The following is a 17174-nucleotide window of genomic DNA, read 5'->3' as shown; positions in this document are numbered from 1 at the left end:
TTTGTAAACCAGACTGGCCTCAAACTCATGGAGAGATCCACCTGTCTCTGCCTCCTGAGTGCTAGGTACTCCTTTAAGGCTAGAGTACCTCTAAGTGGACTTGCAGCTGTCTTCAATGTCTTCCTTCTTCCTGGGCATTGTTTTTGCCGATGTCTCACTTTCAGCAAGGGCCACAAACATGCTTGTGCATCCTTCTTTGGGATACAACAGTGGAATGACACGAGAGTCTAAGAAACAGGATTTAACGTGGAAAGATATCGCAAGTTAGAGACAACTTACAGTATTCTGATTGACACCTTTGTTGCACTCCTTGCGAAGGGCTGGTCCAGTATACCAAAATTCCCTATTTTATGAACTGGTGAGTGAAAATACTACCTTATCTTGCTATAAGTTAACCGCAAACCGTATTTGTATTACATGCGAGGCTTTAAGGGCTTCCAATTTAGAAGTTACTCGATCCTTTTTGCTTCAATATAAGATGGCGCCCTCCACAGCTACTTCCGTGCTTTGCAGGCGAGTAAATCAGCTTGCCAGCATCAAAGATGGCAACCAGTTGCGCATCCTTTTATCTGCGCAGGCTCGGATCGCCCGGGCCCGCCCCCTCCGGGTAGCTGTTCCTGGCACCGCTCTAGCCGTCGCTCTCTGTGGGCACAGCCGCCAGCCAATCGCCGGGCGTACCGCCCTAGGCCCCGCCCCCGCCTCCTGTGGATCAGCTGAGGGACCCGAGATGTCTGTTGACAGCGGCGGAGGCTGTGTGGCCGGTTCCGGGCTCCGCGCAGGGCGGGGGGTAAGCTGGCTGGCGGGAGGGGTCCCGGCTGGGGGAGCGGCGGCCGGCGAGCTGGCGGCGGTGCCGAGTTTGTGAGGTAGTCCCTGAGCCAGCGTTTCCTGGTATCTGTAGATGTGAGTCCTATGGAGCTACCAGTGGAAGACGAGCCGCAGCTACCGCAGGAGCCCTGGGGGAGGCTCCTTCGTCTAGGCGCGGAGGAGGACGAACCGCAAATCCTTCTGTGGAAACGCGAGTGGACCATCGGAAGGAGGAGAGGTGCGGAAGCCAGAGTGGAGTGAGAATGAGGATAAGGGCTGAAGGGGTGGACAGGGATTAAGGCTAGGAACCCAAAGGGTGTACCCCACCGAGAACAGAGACTGAGGCCCTACAGCAGGATCGAAGACCTAGGCATTGAAGTGGGTTTAGATGGGGGAACCGGCAGGGAACTTGAGATGGGAAAAGTACAGGGCTGGCGGTACAGAGACTACCAGAATGGGGAGGAGGGTGCACTGTGCTTTCCAGTAAGACCTGCTATTTAGTTACTTACTTGTCTGTGGCGTTGATCCTCAGGTTGTTTGATGATGAATATTTTTCAGATCTCATTACAAGTTTATAAAGTAGATCCGTAAACATGCCCTTTAGAATATGATCTTGTGTCTATTACTGTAAACTTCTCTTTCCCAATGGAATGAAATTAGCAAAAAGAAAACTGAAAGGTTATGTAGAAAGTAGACACTGTTGTTAACAGTTGATGAGTGAAAAAAATAAACCACAGTAACTTTTCGGAAAGAAATGCCAGTAAGGCTGCGGTGGCTCACATCCTAGCACTCTGTGAGGCAGAGGCAAGTGGATCTCTGAGTTCAAGGACACCTGGTCTAGAGAGTGAGTTCCAGGACAGCCAGGGCTGTCTCAAAAACCAAACAAGAATGCTTTGAGACAAATGAATACAAAGAAATGCTGGAAGAGTAGGATGCTGCTAAACCAGTGTTCATAGGGCAATTTCTAACAGCAGGGTTTCCATCTGAAGAGATCTCAAAGTCCCAGGAACTAGAATATTTTACTTAATGATTCTAGGAAGCTGAGAACTTCAACAAAGTCATGCATAAAGCCCAACATTACTTGCTTTGGGCCAACAACTTACCTTCCATTAACTTTGTATTGACCTTATTTATTTATTTTTTTTTTTTAGGAGGATTGGTGAAATCTTACATGAACTATTTGTAAGAAACATAGCTTGGGGCGGAGAGCTGAGGTGGTTAAGTGCTTAAGGACCTGAGTTCAGATCTCCAGCACCTATGTAAAAAGCTAAATATGGTGGTACATGACTGTAATCCTAGTCTGGGGGAGGCAGAAACAGAAGGATCTCTTAAATTTACTGGCCAACTAGTTTTTCTGAATTCTTGAGCGCTAGGTTCAGTGAGAGACCCTTTCTCAAAAAATAAGATGTAGAATGAGAGAGGAAGATGTGTGACATCTACCGCTGCAAAGCATGCGTTAGAGAGCCCATTATAAAATACATGTCATAATATTTCGTGCATGTTAGAACAAGAAACAAAAATCTGATTATCATAGAAATGCTTTCAGTGAATGTATTAATATCACTAACAATGTAGAGAACATTGTACTAATTGATTAATACACTAGGTGGAAAGCTAGATCTAACACCCAGAGGTTGTCGTCTGATATCCACATTAAAAGTTTTATGGAATTTTGAATGGAATTGGCTTTGAATGCTAGAAAAGAAGTTGTATCTTAATAACACAGGGATCTTTTAACTCCTGCTATCTTCATCTCCTCAAGCTTTCTGCCCTCACCATGACTTCCTTCAGCTTCCACTAGTTGTCAGATACTTCCTCCTTTAGGGCTCTGGATAGAACATTTGAGGATAGGAGTGCTTCTGTGAACCCAGCTTCCATAGGGCCTTAGCTGGGCCAAACCTTGTCTGCATCTTCTACCTTTTCGTATCCTCATCCTCCTCTATGGTGGCTAAGTTATGCCTGCACTTTGGCTGGGTCTATTGAGCTACTGGCAAGAAATGAAAAGGTCCCTATGTAGAATCTCAGACCCTATGTGACTGTCAGACCGTATTGAGCATGAGGCTAACACCAGAAGTAGGGGTTTGGGACCTTCTGTAACCATCAACACTACCTCAAGACCATGGAGGACCTTTAGGACAAGATTCTTGCTGCCTTCATTGGCAGATTTGTCCAGATTTTTCCAGAGGTAGACAGCACCCATCTAGCTGCAAGTGATTTCTAAATCAAATTTTAGGTGCATTAGATCAGATTCTGTATCTGAGCCTGAAGATCAACATCAGTTAACTGATTATGGATAATCTAGAGATGTATGTTGCAAGCCTAGAGGAAAAGTTGATGTACCTAGAGAATCATAAAACATCTTGTGGTTGGTCAGGCTGGTATGAACATGTATGCCACTCTGAGCATTTACTTATCCATGATATAAAGAGACAAGACAGTATTAGATTGTGGCAGAAAACAACTGGAAGGATGAACACCCGATTTCTAATCAAACTGGCTGAACTTTGAGGTGCTTATCATATGAAGTAATGCCACATGAGCAAGTCTTAGGTTACTGACCTATAGCATATCCTCCAGAATCTTGAGATACAGCTTCAGTTGTAGCTTGACATCAAAGCTTTCCTGGAAGGCATGCTAAAGAAACAGAAGTCCACTTTAGATTCTAGTTGGCGCAGGTCTAGGTAATGATCAGCTGTATTTAAGCCCATCTTGGTAACATGTATGCTGATACCCAGGAGTGCCAGCAGCTCTAGGACATCATATGGTGACTGGAACAAGATGCTGCCATCTATGCAGCCTGGTTAAGGGCAAGTGTGTTATACGCTCATCTCCCAGATCCTTTGAGTCTTTAGGTGTCTAGGCTTCTTTTCTTACAGAGGGTTTCCTCTGGTAGGAAATGAAGGAAGGGGTGTTGGCCCTGGGTCTTTTCCCTTCCTTGCCAGTAAAACTTGGTGGGCTAAGGACGGGAGGTATTGAATCTTCTGATCCCCCAGTCCATAGGTCCGTGATGGAGTCAAAGCACAGGCCAAAACAGGATAAGGTTGTGATTTCATGTGGGACATTGTCTCCTCCTTACCCTCATGCCTCGCTCCCTTAAGGTAGATCTTAAGATATATAGCCCAAGCTGACCTCCAACATATGATCTTCCTACCCTAGTTTGTGAGATACCTCAGTAGTGGGATTCTTGCCTAGCTTGTTCTTTTCACGTATTTATTTATTTATTTGTTTATTTTTGTTTTTTGAGATAGGGTTTCTCTGTCTACCTTTTACTGCCCCTGCCTCCTGAGTGCTGGTATTAAAGGCATGAGCCACCACCACCCAGCAAGAACTAGTTTAAAATTAAGCCCCTTTGGACTTAATTTTGTTTTTTTTGTTTTGTTTTGTTTTTGCAAATGAGATATTATTTATCTTCTGAGCTGTTTGTGTGGTAACCTGTCATAAAGAAGCTGTTGTTATAATGGCTGTCTCCCAGGTGACCTGGTGCAGGAAGTTATGGGACATACACCCTGTCCCTTTACTTTAGGTTAACACTTCAGTATTTAAATGTTGTTTGTGTCTTTGGGCACAGTTGATCACAGACTGGAAAAGCAAGGCAGTAGTTCTCACAGAGCCCACAGTAATGTTCAGTGTCTTCTTGCCTCTGTTTCAGGCTGTGACCTCTCTTTTCCCAGCAATAAACTGGTCTCTGGAGACCACTGTAAACTTACAGTGGATAAAAAATCTGGTCAGGTGACATTGGAAGATACCAGGTGAGCACTTTATTTTTCTCTTTCCTTTTGTAACTTAGGAAGCTGACATGTTGTTACAGTGTAAGAGAGGCTTCCTTTTTCTAAACTGCTGCTCAGGTTCTGAAGTCATCAGGATGTACATTCTCTAGTTTCCAGCATGGGATCCTGGGTGTGGTTTAGTTCCTATAGCTCATTTTCCTAATTAAATCAAATATGACTCATATGACTCAGAAATAAGGTTTAAAATATATTGATAGTTTTTTTTCTTTATTTGAAAATAGATTTTTTTTTCATACAGGAAATTCTGATTATGGTTTCCTCTCCTTCTACTCCTCCCAGTTGCTTTCTACTTCCCCTCCCATTTCCACCCCATTCTGTCTCTCATTAGAAAGCATGCATATATATAACAATAATAATAAAATATATAATATAGTAAGAGGAAACAAAAACAAACAAATTGGAATAATAAAATAGAAGGAAGAAACCCCAAGGAAAAGCACTATAAAAAGATACAAACACAGAGACACATTTATTTGCACATTTAGGAATCCCATAAAAACACAAAACCAGAAGCCATAATATGTATGCAAAGGACATTATGGTAGAAATCAATAAATAAGAAATTAAATTTTTAAAAAAGAGAGAAAAATAATAATAAAAGCCCTGACACAACATTATGAAACAAAGAACCTTTAAAGATGCTATTGGCATCTACTGCTGGGTCTTAGTGGGCGGGTTCCTTCTGGATGCTCTTAGGACAATCTCCTGTCAGAGGTTCTGCCTTCTGGAGCAGAGGTGGGTTGGAGGAGAAGCAGGTAGGCAAACCAGAGGCACATGGTCAGGTGGGGTAGGTGGAAGTGATAAGTAGGAATTATAGCGGAGTATTTGGATTTCAGTCTGAGAGCAGGAATTCATTTGTTGAGAAAGAGTATGAAAATGACAGTTGGTGGATGCTTGGTTGTAGAAGGCCAGTTATGATTGTGTCAACATTGTCGTCTGCATACTGGTTTATGAGCTTTACTGGGACATTGCAGGAAATGACTAAACTGGAGTTTTCTGATGGTAAAGGATTACATTGAATATTCCACTTTGACCTATATTCATTGGTCCAATGCCTGCCTTTGCCACACCTTCTGCATAATTCAGAAGGGACATTCTGATTGGATTATTCTTAGAAAAAACATTGTTTGTACAGTCCCTTTTAAGGTGACCTTGTTTGCCGCAATTATAACATTTGAGATTTCGACTTTTCCTTAAACCTCTGAAAGTCACCTCTCCTCTCCATGCTACATCATGTTCAGGAGATTCAATGTTGATTGTATTTCTGATCTATTCATCCAAAGGTGCAGACCGTGCCTTTAATGGCCTACCTATCCTTTTACATAGAGAATTGGCATTTTCAGAAGCCAGAGATTCAATTATTTTTTGTCTAACTTCTAAATTTTGTATCATTCTATTTACTGCTGAAGTCAGTCTTTGTAAGGCTTCCATTGAGCTCTGTATAACTTTAGTAAATGACTCAGTTTTCTTTTCTATTTCTCCATTTCTCTCACAAGCAGTCAAAGCTGCTATGGGGCATAAACCCAGGGTGTGGTCATCACATACAGCCTGCCTTTCTATAGTAACACAGTCTCCTTCTCCAAGAAACCTCTAGCTTTACTCTGCTGTTCAATAACCTTAGCCTCTTCGCTGAACCAGGTACTCCTTTGTAATTGCGGACCAGGCTCTAAGACACCCTTAACCAATTTTATCCAGTCTTTAGGGATAATTCTATTACAAACTGACCATGAGTTAACATTTGCTTCACAATAAATGAATGCATGCTGTGTGAGACTTTTGCTTCCTTGAATCTCCTTAAATCTAACATTGGCACAGGAGCCCAGTTAGCTGTGACAGAGCGTCTGCCATTTGGCAATACCTTCAGGTTTCTGGATATATTAAGGTTGTTTGTCTGAAAACAGACTGTTCCTCTTTATTCTTATAATGCAACACTAAAATTGGTTCTCCATTAAATTCCTCTTTCTGGATTTGAATATCTTTGTGATCTGTTTTATTAGGTTTTTCTAAGGCCTGTATCCAACTTTTTTAGTGATAAGACAAAAATGATAAATTTGATAATGTTTATAATTGACATTACATAAATCCCATCTAAATTAAATATTCTCTCCTTTAATTGTTCAGTTTTCAAACTGCCTAGTATATTTTCATATAGAGACCCAAATCCCTCCATTGTAATGATTTTTTTGTTTTATTTTGTTTTGTTTTTTTAAGACAGGGTTTCTCTGTGGTTTTGGAGCCTGTCCTGGAACTAGCTCTTGTAGACCAGGCTGGTCTTGAACTCACAGAGATCCGCCTGCCTCTGCCTCCCGAGTGCTGGGATTAAAGGCGTGCGCCACCACTGCCCGGCAGCAGGCAAGTTTTTTGTCTTAGAGTATTATCAGGCAGTATATATGCCTTTGTGAAACTCATATATGAAATGGTTAAGTAATTTCTTTTTTGTTTTTTATTATTATTTTTTTTTAAAGACATGATTTCTCTATATAACAGCTCTGGCTATCCTGGAACTCAGTTTGTAGATCAGACTGGCATTGAACTCACAGGTGTTGCATGTAACTCGGTACTGGTGTTTGGGTTCACACGGGTCCATGAAATGAAGACTCAGAGACACATGAGAATGAACTTAGCTCTGTGGCTGCAGTCTCTGTGAACTGAAGCACTTTCCCTTTGCCTCTTGACATCCTTATTTTTTCCCTATGTTTACACTTTAACTAGTAGATTTCCTTATCTCAAAACAAACTGAAGAAGTTTCCAAAACCACAATGCTAAAAACCTGACTCATGAGGTACCACGGTTTTCTGGGTTTCCTCTAAACCAAGTTTTGCATAGGCTTTGTGTCCATGGGAAACTCCCAGACAAGATTCACACAGGGCAATAAAAGGTATCTGTGACACAAACGATGGATTAGGAGCCGAGTGAAAACTCCAGAGCTAGGCCAGCAGGGTTTCATGTCTAGTGGAGGTTGCTTGCTTACCCTCTGGCACCAGGCCAGTGGGACATTGTGCCACACACAGAGATCTGGCAGCTTCTGCCTGTCAAGTGCTGGGATTACAGGTGTTTGCCACTACCAGTTAGTTTCCTTTCCCTTCGTAGTATTTTCAAAACGGTAATCCTGCGCAGATTTCTTAATATAGCAGAAAGATGTTAACCCTAACTAGTTATTTTGAGTAGGGCAACTTACGCCTTTGTTTTCTTTACAGCACCAATGGAACAGTGATCAACAAGCTGCAAGTTGTTAAGAAGCAGACTTACCCTTTGCAGAGTGGGGATGTCATCTATTTGGTATACAGGAAGAATGAACCAGAACACAGTAAGAGAGAAAAATTTACTGCTGTACTTTTCCCAGGTGTGGCATCAAGAAGCTGTCTAACTTAGGCTGGAAAACACCCTCAGAAAGAACACGTGTTGAAGCAGACATTTGTATAGAAAGTAACAGTTACAGAGTTTTTTGTTGTATGCACTTGGATGGAGTGCTGACTTTTGGGGCACAGCTTTTCTTCAAGAATGCCATCAGGAGCCGCACATCTGATAATGGCAGCTAAGGAGGAGTGAATGGGCTGGGCTGGGCTAAACAGTAGAATTGGAGTGTGGAAATAAAATCCAGATGGGGCCCTGGAAGCCATTGTTAGGTCTACTCTTGGAGACTTTACAAAAAGCAACAAAAGGTTAGACTGCACCAGTTCCGTATAGGATAAAGAGAGTTGTAAAAAATCTTTGAAAGTCACCCTGAAATAATTGAAAAGCATCATAAACTCGGTAAGGAAAGAAAAAGAGGCCACTTAAAGTAAAGCACCTCTTGCCTCATAGAAGGAACTCGAATCTTTTCCTCCTAATGGCTTGCAGTTATTAGTGAAGCATGTCTTTTTTACCATTGTCTGCTTTCTGCGACTATTTTTCCCTTGGTTGCTTGCTTATATTTAGGTTGGTAAAATTGTGGTTTGATTTTGTTAGGATCACTTAAACTGTTAAATGTTGCTAGATGGTAAGTGAAGACATGTTGTGATGTGATCAAAGGTGAACAGGAGAGATGAGGTCTCACTTTCCACTGGGGCCATCGCTCCCTGATTTGATTAATTTCCTTTTAGATGTGGCATACCTCTATGAATCTTTAAATGAAAAACAAAGCTTGCCTCAAGAATCCTTTGGTAAGTGAGCTTATGGCAAAAGCCTAGGTGCTGTAAAGGGCTTTTGAGTTCTAGGAATGGCCATTCAGTCCCCAAAGTGTCTTTCTGAGTTCTGAATGTACTCTCTTTATTTTTGTGCCTGTAGAAGCCAATAAAGAAAATATGTTCCATGTGACCAAAGATTCCTCAGGTCTGGGGCAGGGTGATGACCTCCAGGTTCCACCATTGTCACCCATGGCTAAAACATGCTTAGAGGAACCACAGCCATCAACATCGACATCAGACCTCTTCCCCTTGGCCTCTACCTCTTCTGTGGAGTCAGAGCTGACCTCTGCAGGGCAAAAACATTCCTCTAGCTCTGGTGAGATGGGGAGCACAATGACAATTGCAGTTTTTGTTCCTTGAGATACAGTAAATCCATTCATCAGTAAGTGTTCTGTAGTCATGTATACTGACTTATTTCAGTCCCAGGAAAAAGACTAATAAGGACCATGGTAACATAGTATTTTTGTAATTTCATCTAAATATATTTCATATACTATAAATGCCTCTAAGTTAAAGTATATCAATCAGTGTTTTAGGTACATTTACAAGGCTATATGGCCATCACTGGTATTTGTTTAAAGACAGGGTTTCTCTGTTTAACAGCCCTAGCTGTCCTGGAACTAGCTCTTGTAGACTAGGCTGGCCTTGAACTCACTGAGATCCGCCTGCCTCTGCCTCCTGAGTGCCATGATTAAAGACTTGTGCCATGACTGCCCATGGCCATCACTGTTAATTGCAGAACATTCTATCGCATAAAAGGAAACTCATATGTCTCTATGCATTTATTTGCATGTCTGAACATTTTGTGTTCATAGTCATACAGTATGTAGTTTTATGACTGGGTTTTTTATTTATCATAATGTTGTCAAGGTTTATCCAGAGCTGTGTGTCGGTTAGAACCAGTTTTACATGCCCTGTTCCTTATGCCTTGTCCTTTTTTCTTTTTTTGGTTTGATCCCCAACAACACACATAAACACTCAAAACCTCCCTCACCATGACATTTAAATCCTATTTCATCTGTCCATGTGCATGTAGTCTGATACGACTATTAACCTTCTGATTTCAGATTTCCTAGAATGAATAAAGTATGTCTACTGTAATTTCTATTCTTTTTTTTTATATTTTTGGTTTTTTGAGACAGGGTTTCTCTGTAGTTTTGGAGCCTATCCTGGAACTAGCTCTTGTAGACCAGGCTGGCCTCGAACTCACAGAGATCCTCCTGCCTCTGCTTCCCGAGTGCTGGGATTAAAGACGTGTGCTACCACCATTCCGCTTCTTTTGTAATTTTTAAGAATGAAGATTTTTTTATCTATATGCTGAAGTATTTTTATACTAACAAAATAATTATAGTTAAAACTTAGTGCCTACTAGATGTGAGATGGTATAATAAGTACTTTTATATGTTCAATTTCCCTATCTGGAGCCTTTATATAATCTTTGTCCTCAAATAAAAAGCATGGCTGAAGCCGGGCAATGGTGGTGCACACCTTTAATCCCAGCACTCTGGAGGCAGAGGCAGGCGGATCTCAGTGAGTTCGAGGCCAGCCTGGTCTACAAGAGCTAGTTCCAGGACAGACTTCAAAGCCACAGAGAAACCCTGTCTTGAAAAACAAAAACAAACAAACAAAAAAATCATGGCTGAACATAAAGGCTCTGAAGATCAGAGGATCGATAGGTTCCAGGAGGTGATCTGAGAAGTTAGATTCTTGTTCTTTCTTTAGTATATGAATTTGTTCCTGAAATAATTCCTCTACTCCTCTTTTTTTGCTTTCAATGATATAATCCAGTTTCTTCTTTTTTCAAATACTAGTGTTTATCATTTGAATATTATAAAGTAGATATGTATTATACTATAATAGTATGGATAAGTTAGAGAATAATGAAAAGTTTCCTGACTTTTCAATCGAGTTCATTCAAGTTGCATGTGATACTTAAACTTCTTTCTGTTTAGGTGATAACTCTACTTGTTAGTTGCTGTTATTTCCTTTACCGTACTTCCTGTTCCTGTCAGAAGTGTATCTATTTCATACCTCTTTTTGGTGTATTTAGTATACATTTTGTGATTGCAAGAATGTGTACTTGTGCATATAGACCTAGTATTTAGGGACAGTCTTATTGTGGACCTCCCTGCATGTCTCTCCATGTGAATGTGCCACTTGCCTCTAGCTTCATTAGCACAGAGATGGACTCTAGTGCCTTTAAATTGTAACGCAGATAGATGAGTATTTGTATAAGACATGATGCATGCGAGATCTCTAATTACATAATGTACTTTATTAAATCAGTAACTCTTTCCTGATTCTTTCTTTTGAAGTGAATAAATCAGAATCTGTCTTATTTGTCCCTTTTTACAGGACTTGGGAAAGCAGGCATCTCCCCAAAAGAATGTAGTCTACTTGTTGCAAATCATGAACTCTCTAGCCTTTCTCCAGTTCTCCAAGACAAAGAAGCATCCTTCTCTTTGTTGGAAACTGAAGACAATGAGGAATTGGAGCCTGCCAAAAAAAAGACAAAAGGAGGTTAGACTCACTGTTCTGTGCATCCTTGTACTCTCGTGCTCTGTGCTGTGCTGGCTTTGCCTGCGGTGGATTCCCGCTTTTTGCAGAAGTATGTGGATCTGCCTCAGGTTTATACTGTAACAACTTGCATTTTCTGTATGAAAGTCTAGGATTCTTCCTTTGCATCATTCAAGTAGAACTGTTCACTACTAGGTCATGCTATTGTTCTGAAAACAGCATTTTCAGTTACAAATGGTTGTCATTTTTGACTATCTTTGACAGGATAGTAATTTCTTTAAAAAAAAAAAATGTTACCTTAACCAGGATATGGTGACACATAACTGTAATCTCAGAGTTTGGGAGACGGAGGCGAAGTACTGGAGTTGAAGGTCAGCTAGCTGTGGAAGTGATGTGATAGAAGAGCACTAGAAATAAACTCGGGGAAGAAACTGGATTATCTGAATGATAATTGACTTGTGAAACCCATGATAAGAAGCACAATATTTTACATTTTAAAAAAAGTAAATATAGGGCTGGTGACACGGCTCAATAGGTAAAAGTGTTTGTTGTGAAGCCTGGTAACCTGAGTTCAATTTCTGGAACCCACATAAAGGTGGAATTAAAGAACTGACTCCCCAGAGTCATCCTTTGACCTCCACACATGCTCTGGCATAGACACACACACACACACACATCGGGAACCTTTGGGGTTCAGCCCGAAGAATCTCTTCAGGGTTCAGATCGGACACAACATCAAGCAAAAAGGACTTTTTTCTTTGGGTGTCTGAGGGTGAGTGAATGAGCTCTCTCACTACATGCTTTTCCAGATCACTCTCTTTATTGTTCTTTTTCTGTTCAATTTTCCTGTCATCTTTCTGATTCTTCCTAGCTTCTTTTTTTTCTACTTCTCTAGTTTAAAAACTCTTCTTCTTACAGAAGCCTTGAAACAATAAAGGAAATTATAAGAGTTACCTCTAATTGGTCAAAAGCACATTCTTAGAGTAAAGAATAAGGAGCTGAGCCATTGCCATGGCAACACAAAGTTCCAAGGTTATAGGAGTAAGACCATGACCAGATGGGAGTGAGGCATGGGTGCCCAGTGACAGACTTTGAGACATAGGTCTGTTGTCAGCAGACTGGCAAGTGAAGAATTGGCATGCTTTTCTTAGGGTGCTCTGTGTAGCAACCTGATTAGATATCTGCAGCTCTGCCCTTATGCATAAGCTGTAAAGTTTTAAACTCATGATCTATTTACAAAGTCTAGTTTGAGCTTTTTTTGAGGTGAGAGTGAGCTAATTGTGCACAGTTAGTCTGAGCAAAAAGGAACAAAGCAGGCTTTTAAGTGTCTACGGTCCTCATGGGACAAATAGATCTAGTAATGAAACATGTATTCTATATATTGAAATTGTAGCTAAATGAAAAGTTGTCTTCATGACCATTCACTGATATATGTGCGTATAAGTTTGAGATGTAATCTCATGATTACATACACAGATCACATGAGATTACACACTACAAAACAGGTATTGGGGAGACATCAAGCTGCTTTAGCAAAAGTGAGCAGCAATTTCCAAAGCCGATGATCCTGCAGGACCTCCATCAGAGTCACTCTTCTGGTAGGTTGGCATCTGAATTAGCAGTTGCCATATGTTGTATATTCCCATGGCCTCTGACAAAACACACATACACACATACGCATTCTCTAACAGCAGTAATTTCTTTAAAAGAAAAACATACTATGCCAGACATAGTGATGCATGCCTTTAATTCCAGCACTTGAGAGGCAGAGGCACATTGGTCTCTGAGCTTGAGGCTAGCCTAGTGGTCTACATGGTGAGTTCCAGGACAACTAGAGCTACATAGTGAGACCCTATCTTGGGGGGGGGGGAGGTATTAATATGAGGTGATTTGTTTTGTTTATTTTTTGTTTTTTTTTCTGAGACAAGATTTCTCTGTGTGACAGTCCTGGCTGTCTTAGAACTCTTTTTGTAGACCAGGCTGGCCTCGAACTCACAGAGATCTGCCTGCCTCTGCCTCCTGGGATTAAAGGCATGTGCCACCACCACAAGCTGATATGAGGTGATTATAACTTCAACAAAAATGGAAAATCAAAGGCTGGAGAGTTTGCTCAGTGGTTAAGAACCCTTATTCTTGCCGAGGACCTGAATTTGGTTCCCAGCACCCACATGATCGCTTACAACCATCTGTAACTCTAGTTTCAGAGGACCCGATACCTAATTTCGGTTTTGGCAGGCACCAGATATGTACATAGTATACATACATATATGCGGGCACTCACACATACATAAAAAATAAAAATAAATATTTTTAAGAATAGAAAATTATATAAGATAAAAAAACTAAATTTGTTAGATTGAGTAATAAATACTTAACATATTCATCCTAATGGCCATAAAATGCAGTTTAATCAATACTTACTTAGTAATATTAAGAAAACCTTTAAAATTGATAATTTGTTGAGGATATAACTCAATGGTTGAGCCTAATGTGTAAGGTCCCAGATTTGATTATAATACTGCAAACAAAATAAGTCAACTGCAGTATTATAATACAAACATATGGCCCAAAAAACTGAATAACTCCCTCAGTTAGATAAGAACACTAGGTAAAGAAGACCCAGGGCAGAGAATAACCATATTTATTTCCATCTAGGTGGCTTTTAAAGTTGTATGCTATTTTTTTTCCCTTTCAGATGGGCTTTTGTTATTTAACCCTGGTTAGCCTGGAACCTGCTTTGTAGACCAGACTGGTCTCAGACTCACAGAGAGCCACCTGACTCTGTCTCCCAAGTGTGCCATCATATGCAGCCTATAAATCTAGCTTGTAAAAATAAAATAAAAATCGAGCCAGGTATAATGTCACACATCTGCAATCCCAGTTCTGAGGAAATGGAAACAGGTGAATCGGACCTTTAAGGTAATCGTAAGCTATATAATGAGTTCAAAACTAATCAGAGCAGCATGAAAACATCTTAAGAAACAATAATAGTAGTAGTAGTACTTTGTGTATACACTTATAAATGTATCCAAAAAAAACCCATTTTAAAGCCAACAGTTTTCTTTTGTGCATGGGGTCATGTTTAAGCAAAAATGACATTTACAAAGATACAAATACAAAAAAAAATACTATCCAACTGATCCTCCTTCTCTTTCTCCCTCTCCCACGTATTACCTTAATGTCTTATGCATATGTGCAAACATCCTGAGTATCCCTTTTTTCTCTGTCTTTTAGGTCAGCAACTGTTCTTCTAAACCAGAATTTAGGCACAAAGGAATATCTGACTTATTTAGGATCTTCTTAAAAATAGTTTTTAAATAAAAAAAATAGTTTTTATATAGCCAGGCATGGTGTCACATTCCTTGAATCCCAACTTTGTTCTAGGGCAGTGAGTTTCCTGAACAGCCAGGGCTACATACAAAGACCCTGTCTCAAAAAAACGGCTACAGCAAAAAAAAAGTCTTTATAAGTGGCTTTGTTTCCTCTGCTATTGGATGCACATTAGAAATCTGAGGATCCTCTGTGTCTTCAGATGAAGTGATTGTGACTGGTGTTCAGCTTACCCTTTGTCTTACAGATGAAGAGATTGACTTGAACCTGCAGTTATTGGTTGCAGACCAGTGTGGAAATGCCCAAACCTCATGTGAGGATGTCAGAGTTGCCTCTGTGAAGCCAGACAAGATGGAGGAGACACTAACATGCATCATCTGTCAAGATCTTCTGCATGACTGTGTGAGGTGTGCAGCTTCATAGCCTAGGGTTGCTCCAGTAGCACTAGCTCCTTTGACAGGTGTGGGGAAGTGATTAGATAAAGTAGACTTTGATCCTCTTTTGCCCTGGAATCTGCTCAGGTTTTCATTTTCCTTTTACTTGTGGTGTCAACAAGGAGAAATTCTCAAACCCGGTGACCAGGGCCGTAGAATCCATGAGATTTGGTCACTCTTGGTTTTGACTGACACAGGCAACTTGGTCTTTTCCTTGTAGGAGGATCATGTGAATTATACTGGGTTTCAAACATTTCCTCAATAAAGACATAATACTTAAAATGAAGTTACCAGGATTATCTTTGGGAGAAACTTCTCTTGGGTTTTGTTTGGAAACTTGGGAGGTAGATACTACCCAACCAAGTCCTCAAACACTTGGAGTTTCTGTTGCTTGTGTTCCTGAAGTTATGATCTGCTCTTTATTCCCCCTGAGAACAGACATATAGCACTGATTTTTTTTTTTGATCTTCTAATACTGAGCTTTAGTATTTTTAGGTTAGATGATAGAATTCTCCACAACTGGCTTACGGTTGAGGATCCAGCTTGCATTCCTGTTTGGGTAGGCCTGCTACAGGTGTCCTCTGAGTATCATAGTGGCGTATCTGGAAGATTTTGTCAGGAAATGTGTTCTTTGTTCCTTCATATTCTGCCAGTTTGCAGCCTTGTATGCACACATTTTGTGCGGCTTGCTACTCTGGCTGGATGGAGCGTTCATCTCTGTGCCCTACCTGCCGATGTCCAGTGGAGCGCATCTGCAAAAACCACATCCTGAACAATCTCGTGGAAGCGTACCTTATCCAGCACCCAGGTCAGCTTCACTGACTTTTCCCTTTTAGGGACCTGGGGTTGTGAGCTCTGCTCTGGGCAGTCTATATCATCTCTCTAGTTCTGTTTCCCTTGCCAGTGAGTTTTGTTATGCCCTTTTTATCTAGATAAGAGTCGCAGTGAAGAAGATGTGAGGAGTATGGATGCAAGGAATAAAATCACTCAAGATATGCTGCAACCCAAAGTCAGGAGGTCTTTCTCTGATGAAGAGGGGAGTTCAGAGGACCTGCTAGAGCTATCAGATGTTGATAGTGAATCCTCAGACATCAGGTTAGACATGTGCCTGGCTCATAGTGGGGCCTGGGGATAAGAAATACATTAATGCTGTGCTTAACTGTATTGTGGAGTGTATAGCTAGGGGCTCCAGTAAGTCAGTTTGCTTAATGTTTTTAGCTTATTTCCTCAAATGTATGGCCAGACTGGATGAACTCTTGAGCAACAATGAATAAGTTAAGAGCATCAGGTAGTCTCCATGGTCTTTTTTAATTAATTAATTAGGTATGAATATATATATATATATATATATATAGAGAGAGAGAGAGAGAGAGAGAGAGAGAGACAGGGACAGGGACAGAGACAGAGACAGAGACAGGACCTCTCTATGTAGCCTTTGCTATCTTGGAATTCACTGAGTAGACCAGGCTGGCCTTGACCTCATGGTCATCTACTACGCTAGGATTAAAAGCCTGTACTACCACCACATCTAGCTTGGTTGTCTTTATATATAGCCCTGGATGCCCTGGACTTACTACGTAGCCCAGGCTGTCCTTGAACTCACAGAGATTTGCCTGCTTCTGCCTCTTGAGCAGTGGAATTAAAGGCATGTACCATCATGCCCAGCTTCTTCAGTGGGTCTTGAACTCCACATCCTTACCCTCACTTTCTTGGGCTCCCCATCATGAGTTCTGATTTACTAGCTATAGCAGAGAAATCTTATGTACTATTTTCCCACATAAGCACACCTAATTGTTGTAGTTAGAGACTGTGAGTCCTTGGATGTAATGGTAGTGTTACAATATCTTAGAGTAGTATCACAGGAAAGGTATAACCCCCAGGCTGAAAGGACACAGCCCTTTGAGACCCAATTTTACTTGCTGACACATTGCTTCAGGTCTACACTGTATGCCAAGACCATGATATTTAAAAAAATAAATAAATAAAGATTAACCTCTCCTAGATTACAGAGTTCAAAGCTAACCTGTGAAACTTAGATTCTTTTTGTTTGTTTGTTTTTGTTTTTGTTTTTTGAGACAGGGTTGCTCTGTGTAGTTTTTGGGACTGTTCTGGAACTAGCTCTTGTTGATCAAACT

The 17174-nt window shown here is 40.9% G+C and overlaps 1 protein-coding gene across 6 annotated transcripts in view; it reads left to right on the top strand.

The window, feature by feature from the left end:
- The first annotated feature begins 717 nt into the window (after positions 1-717).
- Positions 718-17174, top strand: part of Chfr (checkpoint with forkhead and ring finger domains) — a 36273-nt gene continuing 19816 nt past the window's right edge. For 4 of the 6 annotated variants that reach the window (XM_041649080.1, XM_041649078.1, XM_041649079.1 and 1 more), the window contains exons 1-10: positions 718-787; positions 899-1042; positions 4454-4553; positions 7790-7899; positions 8675-8734; positions 8859-9074; positions 11114-11278; positions 14853-15012; positions 15693-15847; positions 15972-16134. In XM_041649080.1, the coding sequence (XP_041505014.1) occupies positions 910-1042; positions 4454-4553; positions 7790-7899; positions 8675-8734; positions 8859-9074; positions 11114-11278; positions 14853-15012; positions 15693-15847; positions 15972-16134 (1262 nt within the window). In that variant the 5' untranslated portion in view covers positions 718-787; positions 899-909. Of the gene's footprint in view, positions 788-889; positions 1043-4453; positions 4554-7789; positions 7900-8674; positions 8735-8858; positions 9075-11113; positions 11279-14852; positions 15013-15692; positions 15848-15971; positions 16135-17174 lie in introns of all 6 variants that reach the window. The other 2 variants (XM_041649077.1, XM_041649081.1) reach the window with 2 other exon arrangements.

Source organism: Microtus oregoni, unplaced genomic scaffold, assembly GCF_018167655.1.
Source record: "Microtus oregoni isolate MIOR12 unplaced genomic scaffold, Mior012 000003F_ref0000135, whole genome shotgun sequence".
Taxonomy (NCBI): Eukaryota; Metazoa; Chordata; class Mammalia; order Rodentia; family Cricetidae; genus Microtus; species Microtus oregoni.
The sequence above is the reverse complement of the archived record's forward strand: the minus strand, read 5'-3'. Positions and strand labels throughout refer to the sequence as shown.